The sequence below is a fragment of the Miniopterus natalensis genome, chromosome 5 (genome assembly GCF_054644295.1).
Source record: "Miniopterus natalensis isolate mMinNat1 chromosome 5, mMinNat1.hap1, whole genome shotgun sequence".
Classification (NCBI taxonomy): domain Eukaryota; kingdom Metazoa; phylum Chordata; class Mammalia; order Chiroptera; family Miniopteridae; genus Miniopterus; species Miniopterus natalensis.
The window spans coordinates 68130272-68148225 of record NC_142085.1 but is presented as its reverse complement, the minus strand read 5'-3'; the positions used below and the strand labels follow the sequence as shown (position 1 = coordinate 68148225).

At 38.9% G+C, this 17954-nt stretch overlaps 1 protein-coding gene across 5 annotated transcripts; it reads right to left on the bottom strand.

Moving 5' to 3' along the window:
• Positions 1 to 1248: 1248 nt before the first annotated feature.
• On the bottom strand, positions 1249 to 16661 carry RNF146 (ring finger protein 146). Of its 5 annotated transcripts, none has more exons than XM_087817601.1 (4): positions 16576 to 16625; positions 13566 to 14602; positions 11319 to 11425; positions 1249 to 2991 (listed from the first exon to the last, which is right to left on the bottom strand). In XM_087817601.1, coding segments are annotated over exons 3-4 (1080 nt in total). In that variant the 5' UTR covers positions 11321 to 11425; positions 13566 to 14602; positions 16576 to 16625; the 3' UTR covers positions 1249 to 1913. The 5 variants fall into 5 exon arrangements, with proteins under 5 accessions (XP_087673727.1, XP_016077860.2, XP_087673728.1 ...); XM_016222374.2 differs by lacking the exon at positions 16576 to 16625 and adding an exon at positions 5002 to 5129 and having other exon boundaries at positions 13566 to 15969; XM_087817602.1 differs by lacking the exon at positions 16576 to 16625 and having other exon boundaries at positions 13566 to 13743; positions 14492 to 15966.
• Positions 16662 to 17954: the final 1293 nt, after the last annotated feature.

Here is a 17954-nt window from a genome sequence, read left to right as displayed (position 1 = left end):
TATGAGTCTGATAACAGACGGCTCTTAAGTGACCAACAGGTGGGTGGAGTACACAGTACAGATACACTGGACAAAGGGACTCAAGTCCTGGGCAGGATGGAGCAGGACAGTTCGAGATTTCATCATGATACTAAGAACGGCGTGCAATTTAAAACTTAAGGCTTATATCTGGAATTTTCTATTTAATATTTTCAGACTGCAGTTAACTAGATAACTGAAACCTCAGAAAGTGAAAGCGCAGATATGGGTAAGGGGAGGAAACTACTGTATGTGGGTATTTACCAAGTATATCTGGAACATTTGGCTAAAATATACAATACTTTTGATTTAAAAATTATTACCAATTCCGATAATGGTTCTTAGGTTATAACCAAAGCCAGGTTTTTAAAAGGAAAAACTACACAAAACCTATTCTTGGTGTTATTTTTCTTGTCTTTATTCTCTTACCTGGAAATAATTTACTTTAAAAAAATTAATGAAATTTGAAGTTAAAGAGCAGTGGAGACAAGAAAGGGTATGATCATCTTCTGCTCTAAGCAGCTCAAGTAAAGAAGTCATGGGGAATGGCCCCTTTTAAAAATAAAGGTGCTCCCCATCTCACCCCCCTACAAACTTGGAGCCCTATTTATTTGATCTAATAACTAGTTCTGTTTTGTGTGCCCTGGAATTTACTGTTTATGTAGTAAACAAAGTTTAACTTTATATCAAAACTGCCTAAGACTTTAAAGGGACTCAGAAGCATTCTGTAACCTACATTTCTATTTTTTTCCTGAAAAGTAGCTAGCCTTTCTTCTTTTCTAACTTTTAAAACTAAATTTAATGAAACTACACAATTCAAACTCATGATTACCCCACTAATAGACTTACTTCCTACCTTGCCACAGGTTATACATTTCCTGTAAAGTAAATTTGTGTCTACTAATATTGTTTACAAGTAAGTCTACCATTTAATTTAGATGAGTATTAGACCACTAATGAAGACTTGCAAGACAAATATAAAATACTTATGGTCTCTACTATCAGTTACTGAGGAAATTTATCTCACCAGCTTTAGTTCTATTTCCATATGTATTTATTCCATGCACACTGCTTGCAGATTCTGTTTAAATACTATGAAAAAAAGCAGACTCCTTTGAACAGGTGACTTAATTAAGCTGAATACCACCAAATGAAACCACACTTTTAGTGACCTTTGGCTACAAATGTCAAAATGTTTCCCTCCCCTTTCCAGACTCAAGAGACAAATGATTTTTGATAAACTCTAGTGTTTATTAAATTATAAATTTTGTAACCAAAGAAAACTGCAGAGCAAGAGAAACTTCAAACTACAAGGACTACATAGCAAAGTCTATGGGAACGCAATGAATGTGTTACAGACAAGATTATGAAACATAAGTTATTAGGTGTTTTCTTTACATTTCCATTTCAGTAACTTTACTATTAAGTAGTTTTGTTTATTTTAAAATCCCAAATTCACATGTATTCTCACATTAAGCTTCCTGTTAAAATTGATACCAGACATCTCATAGGTGCCAAATTTTAGTAATGGTTTTATGTCAATCCATGCAGAAAATTAACACAAAATCCAAGTCGGATGGGACCATTAATGCACAGGTAATAATACACACACGCTGGCCAAAGGAACAGAAGAAATTTTTTAAAACTCTAAAATAAACAGACCTCAAGAAAACTGGGTTATTATTAAACAGCTCTCAACTATTAACACCCAAGTTCCTTATATTAAATAAATTTCTCAGCAGAGACATGTTAGACATTTTAATTACAGGTCTATCCTTCCTATACCCCTTTTCCCACCCCAACTCCCAAAATGTACTACTAGGGATGAGTATGTTATGTGGGCAGAAATTTACAGATAACCATTTTAACCTTGAGCATGGAACTGAAGACTTGATTTAAACTTCAGTTACTGTGCACTGTCCATCAGGCCTTCTAGATCTGACACTGGCACTCACTGTTCCACCCCCTGCTAGTGATCCACCAGTTCCTGACTGATCTGATTGATCAGATACTGTCTGGTTTGCACTGGGAACCAAAAGTCTCTGTTGGGTCAAGGACTGTTGTGCAACAAGCGCTGATACATCCTCACTCTCACTACTGGCGTCTGATTCAGTTTCTTCAGTGGAGGTGTCTGGTGCTGGTACCCTGCCTAAAGATGGTAACTCACGATCTTCTCCTTCCCCCCTATGACTCCTTTCAGCCAGGCTGTCTCCACTGAGTTGTAAATGAGCAAAAGAGTCTTCCAGAGAAGTGTTTGCATCCGGGGATGGTGTTGCAGGGCTTGTTAACTGAACATCCACTGACGTCAGGGGCCTTACAGACAAAGACACTACAGGCTGAACGGCAGCTCCACTCTGTGCTGATCCACTGTCCGCTCCATCAGCAGAGCTCTCTCTCGCTAGGTTTACGGTACTAGCATCACAGTCCAGCCTAAGCCCGGCTACTCCCTTCTTTGGTATATCTATTATATCCCGCTTAATCTTCCTGCGACGTCCATGTTCATTTCGCCTATATTGAACCATATTTTCAAGATCAGCAACATACAGAAACCCGGCAATTAACATCTCAGTGCTCTTTTTACCTTTGGAAAAAGCATCTTCCAGTTCCCTACTGGTGCGTTCATCATACTGCCACCACCCGTTTCTTCCTTCATAATACCATGCATAGTCACCATTTCCTCTACTCGCTGCCTTGAGCTCTTCTGGTGACAGTAAGGTTGGCTTGTCAAGGAAATCCTCAGGAATTTCTTGTCGACAGAGGGCACATCGCTTTCCAAGCCACGAAGCTCCCTTTACACACAGATAGCAGAAAACATGCTTACAAGGCAGACTGACTGGGTGAACACACGTCTGCAGACAAATGGCACATTCAGGGACAGTTAGAGAAGGTGCAGTATTAGAACAGGACTCATTTGCTTTCCTGTTTGTAGGAAGCATGTTTATTGAGTGATCAATTTCACCACAGCCAGCCATCCTAAGAAAATGAAAGAAAATACATACATTAAGATTATGTTTTAAGTCTTATCTGAATTCAACAATTCAGAAAAAACTTATTAAGCACCTATTATATGCAAGTTGTATACTAGACAATGAATGGGAATACAAATATGAAAATATAGGAAAAAACTAACATGAAGAAAAATCTTTGGTTTGTACGTCACTGATTTTTACTTGTGGAGGGGAGGTGGGGCAATCAGGCACACAATTAAGCCCAAAATAAATAAATACAACTAAGGTACAGATAGGTTTTAAATAAATATTTCTATTCAGTCACAGCCCTTGTAAGATAGAACTACATGCAAAGATTTTAAAATGTACCATCCATTCTAGACTGACTGTGACAATCAATCTGGAAAGTAGAGAATCAGAAAATGGCTGGAAGTAATTCAGATGACAATTACAGAAAATGTTGATTTTGTAACCTTTTAGTTACTGTCAATTTTGCAAATACTACCATGACAATATACTTTCGGTACTTAGCAAATAAACCATATGAAATTAAGACTAAGGCTGAAATCCCAGAAGTTCCCTATCCCTGCTGTAATCTGGAGACACTGGTTAAACTAGTCATTCCATTCCCTATCCATGAAACACTCTTTTAATGACCTCTTTCTGTTCTTGTGACCTTTTCCTAAGCTACATGCTCTTCTTGCTGTACTCTTTCAAGATGTCCTCATGTATTCTCATGGCTTCAACGGCTACCTATATACAAATGATTCAAAAATTGGTATCATCAGCCCACGTCTCTTTTCAGCCTAGAATTATATTCCTAATTGCCAATTTTAGATCTCTTCGTGGAAGTCTTGAAGGCACAAAAACTAAACTCAAGATCTGTTTCCTCCTTATTTACTCCTTAAAAGCACCCCCAAAAGGAGGGAGGTTTGTTTAAAATAGTAAATCAGTAAGTCATTTCTAAATTTAAAGAGAACAAAATTGGAGTTGAAGGATAAGGTTTCCAATTGGCTGCTGCCGTTTTTCTTTGAAAAATAAAGGTTTAAAAAACAAAACACCCCCACAGTAATACCACCATCCACCTGCTTTTTCAAGTTAGAAATCCACAACTGAAACTGCCCTTCTCTTTCCTTCTCCCATCCAAAACATAAGTCTTACCAATTTTATCTCCTAAATCATCTACTATCCATCCCTACACTTCCCTAGCTACCAAGTAAACACTGTTCTTTTACTGTGTATGTCTTTTAATATGGTCAACCTTGCCCCTTGCTTAACAAGTTGTTAGGATAAAGACCAGGATCTATATGCCCTGTATGGCCTGGCCCCCACCTCCCATGCCAGCCTCATTTCACATGAAACTTCTGCTGGACCAGCCTTCCAGCCACACTGGCTACTTTCCCTAATCACTTTTCTCTATATGGAACATTTCCTCACTTCCTGCCTCATGCCCTCCATGGGCAAGCTACTACCCATCTTGTATCCCTTTTGACAAAGCCCCCATGACTAGTTCAAACCATCCTAACTTACTCCCATGTGCTTCTCATTCTAGCACTTACCAGAATTGTAATTTTTTTAACGTCAGTTTTCCCCATAGGTACGTGAGCTTTATAAGGGCAGAGAATAGGTCACTTTTGGCACAGGAGATGGTGGATACAGAACACTCAAATATTTGCTAAGAAAAAGGATGTTTTTCCAAAGAATATGAATACGTCATATTATAAAATAGGTTTGGAGGTTTTATTTTATTTTAAATATTAATTTAAACCAGTTGACTGATAAATACTTTTTAAAGCATTTACTTATACATATCTTAATGTGTAAAAATTCTGTCAGTGCCCTGAAGCAGCATACTGACGACTATACAATGAAAAATTGCAGAAGACCAAGGGAGAAAGGATAACTTGAATCAAGGCAGCTGTTATACAGTGAAACCAATACTAGATAATAAATCTAAAAACCAGAGTGTGTTAGTCTCCCTATTACTTATATACTCTTAGGCACTCAGTTAAACCCTTCGTCTAAATTTCCTTACCTGCATATCAGAGTTTATAAAACATAGGTGAGAGTGGCCAAAAAAAATGCTTTGTAATCACTAATGCTCCACAAATGTTACAATCATGTAAGACCAAGGGAGAAAATGACATGAATATTGAAGTTGCCCTGAAGAGGAAAGAGAGAGGAAAAAAAAAAAAAATACAAGGTTTGTCAAACTAGATGTATGAAGCTTAAATACTGGCATGAAAATTGGAACTTCTGCCTTATTGATTCAGATAAACACTTATTACACAATGACTACGTATTGTGTACAATGCTGAGTATTGATAGATCTAAAGATGAGTAAGACACACATTCTATAAAATAAGCAAACATACATGCAAGCAAGCAGATATTCCCAATATGGTTTGATTCTTGCAATAATCAAAATGTGTTAGATACTTATTAAAAGTAATAATGATGAAAGAAGAAAGATGACAGGATGGGTGCAGAGGAGGCTGGGAGTAGAGGAGATTCAAAGCAGGGACACGTGCAGTGCACTGAGTCAAATAACGAATGCAACAGCAGGAGATGAACCTGCAAGGTAATCAGAAGCCAGACTGAAAAATTTAAAAAAGTAAAGCCTAGCAAAATGTAAACGAAACATCTAACATGTAACTTGGACAAATGCCATACTTTTAAAAAATACATAATCCCAAACTCTGCTGTATTTGTTTTAAGTAAAATTGACCCCCCAAAATCAATTTTCTATCAGATATAGTTAGCTTATCAACAAAAAGGGAAGTTTTCAACCTAAAAACATTACCCTCTACTCTGCTTAGTATGTTCAATGTCTTATATGACCCTTATTCTTACATGTATGGATAATCATGTAAAAACTAAAAAAAGCAATTTCAACCATCCCAGGGGAAGGCATGAACTGTAAAAGTACCACATTTGGAAAGGCACAACAATTCTGTTTGGGCAGGTATTCTTATTAGAATGAAGTTAAGTTGGACAAATTTCAAACGAACAGCAGACAGCTGAAGCTTCATTATTTCACCTGAAGTACTTGCAGCTACCAATTTGCCATAGCAGGTTTTAAATTCTGATTCTGTTTAGTCCACTAAGTATACTGTTAATCTAACTAAGAAATGGAGAGAAAACTTAGTAAATACCACTTACATAATTCTGGATGAGACACGTAACAGTGGACAAGATAAAACTAAGATATAGGACAAGATCAAGACAAAGCAACCCAAACCACAAGGCAGCCTATAAAACATAAGACATACCAAAGTTCTTTGTATTACCATTTTAACCTACCCTACAAAGTCTCTACTTCACATAGTTTGAATGATCTTCAAATAGGTCAGAGGATCCCGTGCACAGAGGGTCATACCAATATGTAAATAAATGCTTTGCCCCCCTCTTTTGGAGAGCAAGGGTTTGGTAGAGTTAATGCTAATCAAATAGAGGTATTCCCTAACAAATAAGTGTCTTAGGAAACTTGAGAGGTTGTTCAATAAAGGGAATCTACTTCCTGGTTACTCAATTAAGAATAATTTACTATGTAGAAATTGGAGTAAAGTTAATCCAACTCTGCTAAAGAACAGAATAAATACATCACTCATTTTCAAAGACTTTTTTACTAACTGAATTTATAATGAGACAACTTAAGCATAAATCCCATTCTTCTTTTTCCCAAAGAAGACATAAAGGAATGTGGACAGTTAGGGGAAATGTCTAAACACTCAGATTTTGTTCAATCTTGAAGACATCTAGTCAAAAGAAAGGTAAAACTATAAATGAAAAAGGTCTTTAGCTTACACAGTATTGAAGAACTTTTTAGACAGCAATAAAAATTTCAAATATTAAAAACCATACTTTTAAAGTCTGGACTCAGAATCTAATTATAAACACAAAAAGGGAACAAAGAATAAGTTAACATACTACCTTTCGGTAAGTACAATGCTATCAAAAAAGAATGTTATCATTGTTTCCTAAACTTTGACTATTTTTCAAAGAAAAAAATTCCTCAAATCTTTAGCCCTCCTAGAATAAAGAGTCTGAAGTTTAAGTTAAACATAAAACTTTAATATTGTTCAGTGTCTCGGAATGCTGTGTTTAATCTTTTGTGTTTGTTGATGCATATTTTTATTAAGGTACAACTACTAACATTTATTGTATAATATGTGCCAGGTACTTTTTAAAACACCTTACATCTAACCCTCCTATAAAATGGATCTAATATTTTCCTTATTTTTCAGATAAGGCAACTGAGACACAGAAAGCTCAGGTGATAGCTCAAAGCCACAGACTCAGTTCCTAAATGATCGATCAAGCCAGTTTCAAATCCAGGTGGTCTGACTTCACAGTCTGCACTCTCAACTGCTACGGAGATGGCCTCCAAAATAATTATGACTACCCAAACAGAAGAACCACCATCGATAATTTTAGGAAAGGTAAAGCTTCAAAAAGTTACTAAGAAATTTCACAGACTGATAAAAGAGTGAAATTTATATTACCTGCTTCAAGAGCTCTTCTGTCACTGTAAGTATTTCTCTTTATTCCCTTACAATTTTGAACAGAGAAAGTACTTGAGCATCGAAAATGCCCATGGCACTAGGAAGGAGATGCATAACACTTGCCATTAAAGTGTAGGGGCAGATAAGTTAATGAATACATGCATTACTTATTAGTTTTATGACAGGAATAACAGATACCAGGCAGCACAAAAGGAGGAATGGTAACTAGCAGGGAGGGGATAAATACATTCTGAATGGATGAAGTGTACTATGCACCAAGTGCTGCATGCCCAGCCGGCATGGCTCCGCGGTTGAGCATCTACCTATGATCCAGGAGACTGCCGTTCGATTCCCTGTCGGGGCACATGCCTGGGTTGTGGGCTCGATCCCCAGTGGGGAGTGTGCAGGAGGCAGCTGATCGATGATTCTCTCATCACTGATGTTTCTATCTCTCTCTCTCCCTCTCCTTTCCTCTCTCTGAAATCAATAAAGACATATTTTTTAAAAAAAAGGTGCTGCAAAGACCTTGTACATTATGATATCTTAAACATTCTAAATACCAACGGTTCTTAAACATTTTTAGGTCACAGCCTTATTATGAATTTGATGAAATCTTACATATAATTTCAAGGGTTTCCAGAATATCTATAAAAGCTGGTCCACTAGAACCCCTAAGGAGGCAAGAGGAATTCACTGAAAGGTTTTCGGTTATAACTGATAGTCAGTTTAGTAATTTATCAAGGTCACTTGGATAGCAGTTTGGAGAAAGAGTTGGTGGCATGGTGCAAATACCTGGATTACTCATTCCTTATAGTAATCCAAGTAGAAGATAATGGGAGGGAGGTTGCAGATGTAAGGTTCCAACCATAGAATACGAACAATACGAAGGAAATGGAAATAAAACCTTTGGTTACTGATGGGTGGTAGTACTATCCATTAAGATACAGAATTTGAAGAGAGTTCTGTCTTAGATATAATGACTGAGATAATTATAAAGCCACCAGATGAAGATAGGAAGATGAAAGCTGAATTTACTGGACGTACTCCAAAGAAATCTAAGCTGAAAGAAGTCTGATGAGTCACCAATACATATATGGTTCTTGAAGACATGGATATGGATGAATGCCCAAATTAAACCTGTAGAGAGTAGACAAAAGGGCCCATCACAGAACCTTGGATCACCCCAGCATGTGTGAGAGGCAAAGCGGAATGCAAAGGATGTAAGAGATGGCTACAGAGGGACAGGAATAAAGACCACCGCCACCAGGGGAGACTCTTGCAAACAAGCATCAAGTAAGGAGAGGACTTATGAAAGTTACTCTTCAACTCATGAAAATTTCTACTTCTGTAGTGAAATATAGGGTGTATAAGTTGTGAGTACCATATACTCATTAGCTATTTTGATTTCCCAGAGACAATGAAGCCTACTATCAGTAACTTTTTACTCAGCCAAGACATATTATTTTAACTATTCCCACACAGGCTATTACAAAACTCTAACTTCTTAGTTAAGAGATATCCTGGATTCCCTTATCATTAAGAAATTAGATGAGAATGAATTCTCAAGTTTATCTTTATTTTCACTCTAATTTATCATCATTCCTCTTGGCTCAGGACAGGGCACTGCTAGTTGTTTTCCAAGATAACCTCTCAATTTCTGGTGTTAGAACCATCCCAATTCCTCCAAAATTTTGAGCAATATTCTCTATCCCTATATTTCAAAATCAACTAACATGATAAGTCTAATGACCTCTTTCAGTCTGAATCTATATGATCATATTGCTGTGAATATTATTAACCATGGAATCTTTTTCTAAAAGTTTTACTCTTCATTTTCATGATGGTGCTCTCTCCCAATTCTTTCTTTCATTTTTTTCTAGCTTCTCTAGCTTCCCTTAAATACCAGTATTCCTCACAAAGGGTTTGTGGGCGGCCCTATTTTCACACTACATTCTACTGTATATTTCAGGCAATCTACTGTATATATCAAACTTATATATATATTTACACTACTCCCAAAATCTAATATGCAGAACCATTCCACCTAAGACCTATATTTTCAATTCTGTATTCAAAGTCTACCTCAATATTTTCTAGCCATGTGAAATCGAACGTAACTAAGAATGAAATGATTTGCTCCCTTATACTGTATCTTCTTCCTTTGATCTTTACCTTATGTAAAACTTGGAACCATCCTCATTGTTTCTTATTTCTTGGCCACTTCTCTCTTCTATGACTGAAACTTCTTTATAATGTGTTTTTCTCACTGCCAAAGCCTGTGACCCAAATTTTGCTCCTGGACACACACTTGTACAAAATACTAACCTCCCTAACTTCAGCCTTTTCTCCCTCTCATCTTTTCTCAGTTCAATAATTTCCAATTATGTCTTCTCCCTACTCAATCTTTAATAGTTTTCTATTGCCTACATAATCTAATCCAAATTCCTAAGCACTGGCTTAAGTACACTGACACAGCCTTTAGAGTAAAACAGACTGACTTAAAATCGTGGTTCTGCATTTATTCTCACTATGTTGACCAAAACAGCATTTCCCAAACTTCTCTAAAGGTAAGAATTATTTGGAAATTTGGACTCATCTGGGTTAGTCTACAAACCTGTGTTTTGTTTAATAAGTGCCCCAACAGGATTAACTCAGAAATTTGGTAAACACTGACAAACAACCTAATTCTGTTTCTTCATCAGTGAATGAGGCTATCTTTCACAAAGACCAAATTCAATAATCCAAGTAAAATACCAAGCACGAACCTGGCGATATAGTAGTGTACTAAACAAACACTCATACCCCTTACTAACTTTAAGAGTCTTCTTCTTCCACCCCACTTTCCCACTTAGGATTGCTTCCTGACTTCCCTAAGATGCTTTGATGTTTAGGCCACTGTGCCCCTCCTCATTCCCTTGGCTTGAAAAATATTTGCTAATTTTCTAATTGTTAAAATTCTATTCATTGTTTAAGATCAAGACAAAAGTTCTTCTATTCACTCTGAACCCTTCAGGTGGAATAAATCCTCTCAGTTCCAAAAACATTTCATTGCTACCTCAATATGGCATTTCTTCTACTATTTAATACTTAATTTTATATGCATCTCACTTACTAGACCATAGTCTAGTTCCTTGACAGCCGGCACCTAGACTATCTGAATTATAGGATTAAAAAATAGACAGATAACATATGAATAGAATTAAATAAAAGACTATATTTGCCCAAATTATAAAGAAAAAAATGCTTACTGGTTTCATTTTTTATGAAATTCTCAACACTAAGAATGATATGGTCACACTTTTCATGAGTATACATAATCAAAGCATCATATTGGAAGAGACTAAATGATAGGAAAATAACTATAAAACTGGGGATTAGAGTGAATTCAATATGAATTAAAATGAATTAACGTACAACTTTTAAAAAAATTCAATTTAGTGAAACAAGTTTTTAGTAACTAATGTTTTATGACTCATAAGTCCCTCTTATTTATAAAAGCTGATACTGTCTACCTAGCTTGGTTATTTAAATAAATAAATTGCTATGTAAAGAGAAAGTAGAACCTAGAAGAAACTGAAGATCTTTCCAAGATCTCAGACTTCTAAGAGCAAATTATTTTTCTTCACTTTCACTTTTTTAGGGAGACTTTCCTCTATGAGATTTTTGGAAATCTACATTAGCAATAATTTAATGTAAATAAAATTACTAACTCAAGAAAACATCTAAAAATCAATATAAAATGCTCATATTGTATTAATTAGAAATGACAGATATTTGATTTACTGCATTCTACACCAGTATGCTTAAATTTACTGTACCTCTGGAAAAACCATGATGCCATACTTACATTTCTATTACAGATCTCACAGATGCTTGCCACAAAAATGAAACATCATCTTCACTACTGGTCAGCCAGTTTGTAGTATTTTCTCTTTAAGGCTGCTTCATCCTGTGCTGCAAAAGAAAAAATTTCAACATCGATCAACAAATTATTAAATTACGTATGATCCTTTCATTTAACATAATTCAGTGGCAAATTTTATCTTACAAGTGAAAAAATTTCAAGACAAGGATGCCTGATTTCACCACTGCTATTCAACATCATACTAGAAGCTCTAGCCGGAGCAATTAGAATTGAAAAGACATTAAAAGGCATACAAATTGCTAAGAAAGATGTTAAACTACTTCTATTTTGCAGAGATAGTAAAACTATCTCTATCCTCTATATAGAAAATCCCAAAGAATCTGCAAGGAAGCTACTAGAACTAGTAAACAAATTCAGCAGCAGGTTGTAAGTTCAGGGCACAAAAAAGTTTTCTTTCTATATCTAGCAGTCAACAATTCAAAAAGGAATTCAAGAAAGCAATTCCATTTATAATAATATCCAAAAGAATAAAATACCCAGGAATCAACTTCACCAAGGAGATGAAAGGCTTGTACAATGACAACTATAAAACACTGCTGGAAGAAATGAAAGAGCTAATAAATGGACTGATAACCTGCATTCATGAATTGGAAGACTATGAAGATGACAATACTACTCAAAATGTCTAGATTCAACATTTTCTTATAGAAATTCCAGCAGCCTTTTTTTTTTTTTTGCAGAAATGGAAAAGCCAATCTTCAAATTCAAATGGAATTGTGCCTGGCCGGGCGTGGCTCAGCGGTTGAGCGTCTACCTGGGATCCAGGCGATTGGGGTTCGATTCCGGGTCAGGGCACATGCCCGGGTTGCGGGCTGCAGCCGATCAATGACTCTCTCATCATTGATGTTTCTATCTCTCTCTCTCCCTCTCCTTTCCTCTCTCTGAAATCAATAAAGACATATTTTAAAAAAAACAAAACAAAAAACAAATGGAATTGTGAGGGGCCCTAAATAGCCAAACAATCTTGAAAAAGAAGAACAAAGCTGGAGAACTCACATTTCTGGATTTCAAAATTTACTACAAAGCTACGGTAATCAAGACAATGTGGTATTGGCTTAACAATAGACAAATGCAACAATAAAAGAGAATCCAGAAACAAACCCATTTATCTATGGCCAACTGATTTTCAAAAAGGGTGCCAAGTACTTTCAATGGGGAAAGAATTGTCTCAACAAATGCTGGGACAAGTGAATTTCCACATGCAAAAAAAAAAAAGAGAGACTTCACACCATATACAAAATTAACTCAAAATGGATCAATAACCCTAATATAAGAGGTAAAACCATACAAGTCTTAGTAGAAAACATAGGGGTAAATCTCCATAATCTTCTATTTGGCAATGGATTTCTAGTTGTGATACCAAAAGCATGAGCAACAAAAGAAAAAATAGATAAATTGAACTTCATCAGAATTAAAACTTTTGGGCATCAAAGGACATTGTCAAGCAAGTAAAATGACAACCTACAGAATGGGAGACAATTTTTATCAATCAAGCCTCTGAAAAGGGCTTAATCTCCAGAATACATAAAGAACTCCAATTTTCCAATTACTAACAGCTAATGTTTAACAAAATAGTTTTTACTCTTTGATTACTCAAAATACATAAAAGATACTGAAGACAGACCATCCTCCCTCAACCCTAAAAGATTTTTAAGGGTGGAAGTCTCTGAGGAAGGAATGTTACAGCATAGTAAAAGCTAGGAAAATTCCAGAACAAGCAGAATAGGGAAACTGAGACAAATAGTTAAACAGCAGTTTGTGGCCACCTAGTAAATGCTATCTTCCCTAAACCAAGGACACTGAAGGGTTTGCAATTCTCCTCCCCAGCCAGAAGGTAGATAGCTTAAACCACCTTACTCAGGGAGACAGCAGAAATCCAATTAGTGCCATTTGCTAACCACACCCAAAGACAAGTGAAGTTAAGAGAATAAACCTCATTTTGATATGTCAGCATAAAGCTGATGAATATTCTACTGATCCTCCCTTAAGGCCTCCCCCTAAATGCCCAGGCTATAAAACCCCTGAAAATAAAGGCCTCCAATGCATGTGCGCTCCCCCACTCCCTCCCTCCCGGAGAACGCCAGTGCCCTTTCCTTCTCCCCTCCAAGGGGACCCCATGAGACCTGCAAACAGGGGAGCAACGGGCAGCGGCAGCTTGCCCGGGCTTACCCCCTGAACCTCCAAGGTCCCGGAATCTTGTCTCCAACACTCCACCATTCCCCCCTTTTCTCTGACTTCCCAGTGAGCCAGAGCAGCCCAGCCTAGGCTCTCCTGTTGCTTCTTCTATGCCCTTCCTTGTTTCATTGAGTATATTTTTGCTGCGGCCAATAAATTCTTGCTTGCTTTTCTACAAAAAAACAAAAACAAAACAGGAAATATTCTGTATAAAAGCTATCAATGACAGAAAAGAAAAATACTTCAAACCTTCAAACTCAAAAAAATACAAGGACCAGTAAAAGAAGGAATAAGATGGGCTGTAATTTAGCATACACATCTTTGTATTTCTTAAGAGTCCCAAACTGAGATGTAACTAAATGCCCTAATGTTTCCATTTTTAGCTTTCCCTCTCATCCCCTTAAAACTCAGCTTACAGAAGGCGCATGAAAACTCATTTCAACTACATGGGGATCCAATACTTTATTGTAAAGAATTATTTCCCTTATTGCATAGCAATTCCCTTAAAAAACATTACTGGATAGCTATCTACAGCTTTCACAATCTTCATACTCAAGCATTAAACCTTTACATTTTCACCCCAAAAATGTGAACTTTGCATTTTAACAAAACATGAAATGTGAATGTGAACAAATATTGTCTTTTAATCATATCAAACAGAAGTTTCACAGCCTGCAATTATTTTGTAAATAATAAAGACTCTGCTGCTAATTATCTGTGAGACTCTGGTCAAGTAATAACTCTCGTGTCTTATTTCACCCTACTCTATACTTCTGTAATTCTAAATTCTAAATACTTTAATTAACAGTCATTTAACAACAGGTTTTGTTTTAATTAACCCAAAAGGTAATAAGCTATGAACACTAAATAGTCCACAATAAGCACAAGTGGTTGCAATGTTAACAAGATGGTTTTCATACCCACAAATATTGCTCCTAATTCAGCATGTTGTTTCACAAATTCAGGTTACTTAGGCACAGTCAGAAGCCAGACAAGAGAATGGAAAAGGTTCACCATCTTCTGTTAATACACTGGGAAAAAAACATTCAAATTCCAACTAACCCTGTGTCAGATGTTTCATGCTAGTAAATGGCTAATACATACTATTGCCTAAACACATCAATATCGTGAAAAGTAAAGATTTAATACTATCTTTTTCCCCTAATGAGTCAGGAAATCACTTCTGAATTATTAAAAAAAATTTGCCCCATTCTTCTGAGAATTCAAGTTGGTGGACAGATGACACATCTCCATTTCTTTATTACTTCATCTTCTCTAATGACCAGCTTTTTAAAGCATAATTTTCCTGATTAGACCACCACCACCATTTTAACAACCAATACACAACAAAAACCTTCAAGTGTCTACCATTATTTTCATTTTGCCCACAACTTACAGTTCTAAATCAAAGACTAGGCTTAATAAAATGCTCCAATTTAAGATACACAAGGCTAAACCAAACACATCCAAAACCTATTTCTAAGTGGCTTTCACTCTTCCGTTTTCTCTTTAAAATGAGACTGACTTGACCTATTTTCATGTGTTTTTAGAACACCCAGGCACTCATCACAAACAATATTTGCTGGTCACAAAAACATCAAAGCCAACATCTTAAGTCTATTTGTGCGGGTCATTTTTTTCATGTGTCCTATACATATATACACCACGTCTTTAAAAAAAAAAATCTAAATATAGATTCATTTATTAAAAAGTCTCAAGTCTCTAAATTCTGTAATTATATACTACTTTCAACGCCAATTTATACTTTCACATGCTATTTAAAAAGTAAACACACTGGGATGGGAGCAACTGAAATGTCAATCATACAAAGACAAAGCGTTTTCTAACATTTCTTGGCCTTCTTGTCCCCTCAATTCGTTTCATTACAAAAATATTAAACACAATGTATGTACTTTCGAAAACTTGCGAAATAACGCTCCCTAAAATGGCATTTAGGGAAAAGAAAATACGAAAACGGATACCGAGGGGGAAAAAAGATCTAGTTGCCAGAATGTGTGTGTAAACTCAATACGGTTTCGCAGCCTGCCTCTAGACGCCTATGGAAAATAAAACAGCGACAACAATGGGAGACCCGAACCCTTTCGGCCGGGATGGGGGGTAGGGGAGAGAACCCCGCACCCAGCAACCACAAGAACAAAGCAACAGCCTCCGCTTTTAAGATGCACTGAGGTTTTTCGGAGGCTCAGCCGGTACTGAGATCGCTCTTCGTCGTCCCGATGCTTTAAGAATCATCAAAACAACTTAGACTCTGCAGCGCTGGGTTTGAGCAGGCCGAGGTGCAGGGCCTGCCCTCCGCGCTGGGAAGACCCCGACACTGAGCAGGGGGAGGCGGGGAAGGAGAAAGCAGCAGCCAGAGACGCTCCGGAAAAAGGCCAAATGCAGGGACTGGACGCCCTGGCTGCGATCTGACCCAAGGCCCGGGCAGAGGCCTCCGCACGGGACTCGGGCAGCAGGACACCCCCCAAGCCATCGCCGTCCCTGTATCTAGAGGTCAGAAGGACCCGGGGCAGAGGCCTGACACCACCGCCGAGGGGAGGCGAGAGGGACCCGGCTGGCACCAAGCGCGGTGACGAGGACCCGGCGGAAGAGGCTGTGCAGTAATGGCCGCGGCTCCGCCTCTCGCACCCCGGCCGTGACCGGCTCCGACCGTCGCCCAGGACGGGGGCTGCGGCGGTGGCCGGCAACGCAGAGTCCTCGCGGTCCCGCCGCCTGCGGCAGCAGCCACGGCGGGGGCGGCGGGAAGGGCTGCTCTGCCGCGTCCCATCCCGCCTCGCGGTGGACAGCCGCGGCCCAAGGGCGTCCCCCGCTACGTACCGGCCCCTGACCCGCCGCCGGCCCTCTCAGGCCCGGCGCCTCCGCGGGGCCGACCCGCAGCGCGTCGCGGCCGAGAGGACGCCGCGGGCCATCACGCCTCGCCCCCAGTTAGGACCCCGAGGGGCTCACTTTCCCCCTGCCCCCGCGAGGACCTAGGCCCGACGCCCACCTCTCCGGCCACAGCCGCGGCCGCCTCGCAGTCTTTTCTCCTCGGCCTGAGCCCGCAGCGGCCGGGGACGCGCGCGGCCGTCACGTGACCGCCCGTCGCGTCGCGGGGGGCGGGCCGTACCCGGCGGAAACCGCGCCGCGCGCCCGGGGGTTCGCGCCCGCCCCTCGCAGCCGGGTTCCCTGTGGCGTGCAGCGCGCGGCCGGCGGCACCCCTTCTCCTGCCCGCGCGGAGCCGCCGTTTCACTTCCCGGGGCCTTCTCGCCGCTTTAGATTTTGCTTTAGTTGTAACCGGGCGCCGCGGAGTCCGCGAGAGGGCAGGTCCCGCGGAGAGATTTGGGCCCGAGGACGCGAGACGCTCGTAGGACCAGCAGGTGGCGCTGCGCAGAAACCCCGCGTCCGGACCAGAGGGAGCCCTGGGACGCGGGGACGCGAGCCGGTGGCGAAATGCTGCTTATTCTCGTTTAAAAAAAAAAAGTCGCCTAGGACGTTCCAATGTATTCATTTTTCTGAAAGGTTGAGCAATTTAATCGGGGCGGGGGAGGGGGAAGGATCTTTTTGGACCCATTTTTCTTAGCCTAGAGCATAGGAAGCTGGAGGAAGAGGTTAAGTAGCATGAGAATCTAAAAACTAGACAGATGGCTTATTTTGTTGCACGCGTGTGGTTTTAAACATCAAAATGTAGGCAGTATCCTCCATTTCATTTTAGTATATACTTTTTTTTTTATGGAAATGACGGTATTTTAATAGGTAGTGAAATGAAGAGGGTGGAAGAGCATGCTTCTTGTCTTTTGAAAGAAACATTCTGTGTCAGTACCTTCTTACAAGGCTGTTGCATTTGAGATCTCATTAACTGTTTATTCAAGGTGAGAAATTTTCAGTGTTCTTAACTATATAGTAGTGTACATTTTCTTATGTTCCTCTGAAATGAATGTATTCAAGGTTCTTATTCATATACATCAATATGTAACCAATTCCTGAAGAGTGCCATCTAGCTCAGGGATGCTTACTAAGGTAAGTCAAACCAATATTTTTATAACTTCTTTAAGTGTAGCGATGTTGAGTTGCAAGTTCTCCAGCTTTAAACTTAATCTCCTCTTTATGCTTTCCTTAACCATCCAGTTTTACCTTTTTACTGTACATACCCCATGAACACATAAAGGCAAAAATTTGATTCCAGCTTGAAGAAATATGCTTGTTCTAAGCGCTTTAGGCATATTAGCTCACATTAAACTATAATGTAGGGGCTATTGTTATTCCCAGTTTACAGAAGACAGCACAGCTAGACTTGAATCCAGACGGCAACTGTAAGAGTTCACCTAGTCCAATTCTTCATATTTCTATTAAGAAATAAATATAACAGTTAAATTGTTACTGGGGAGA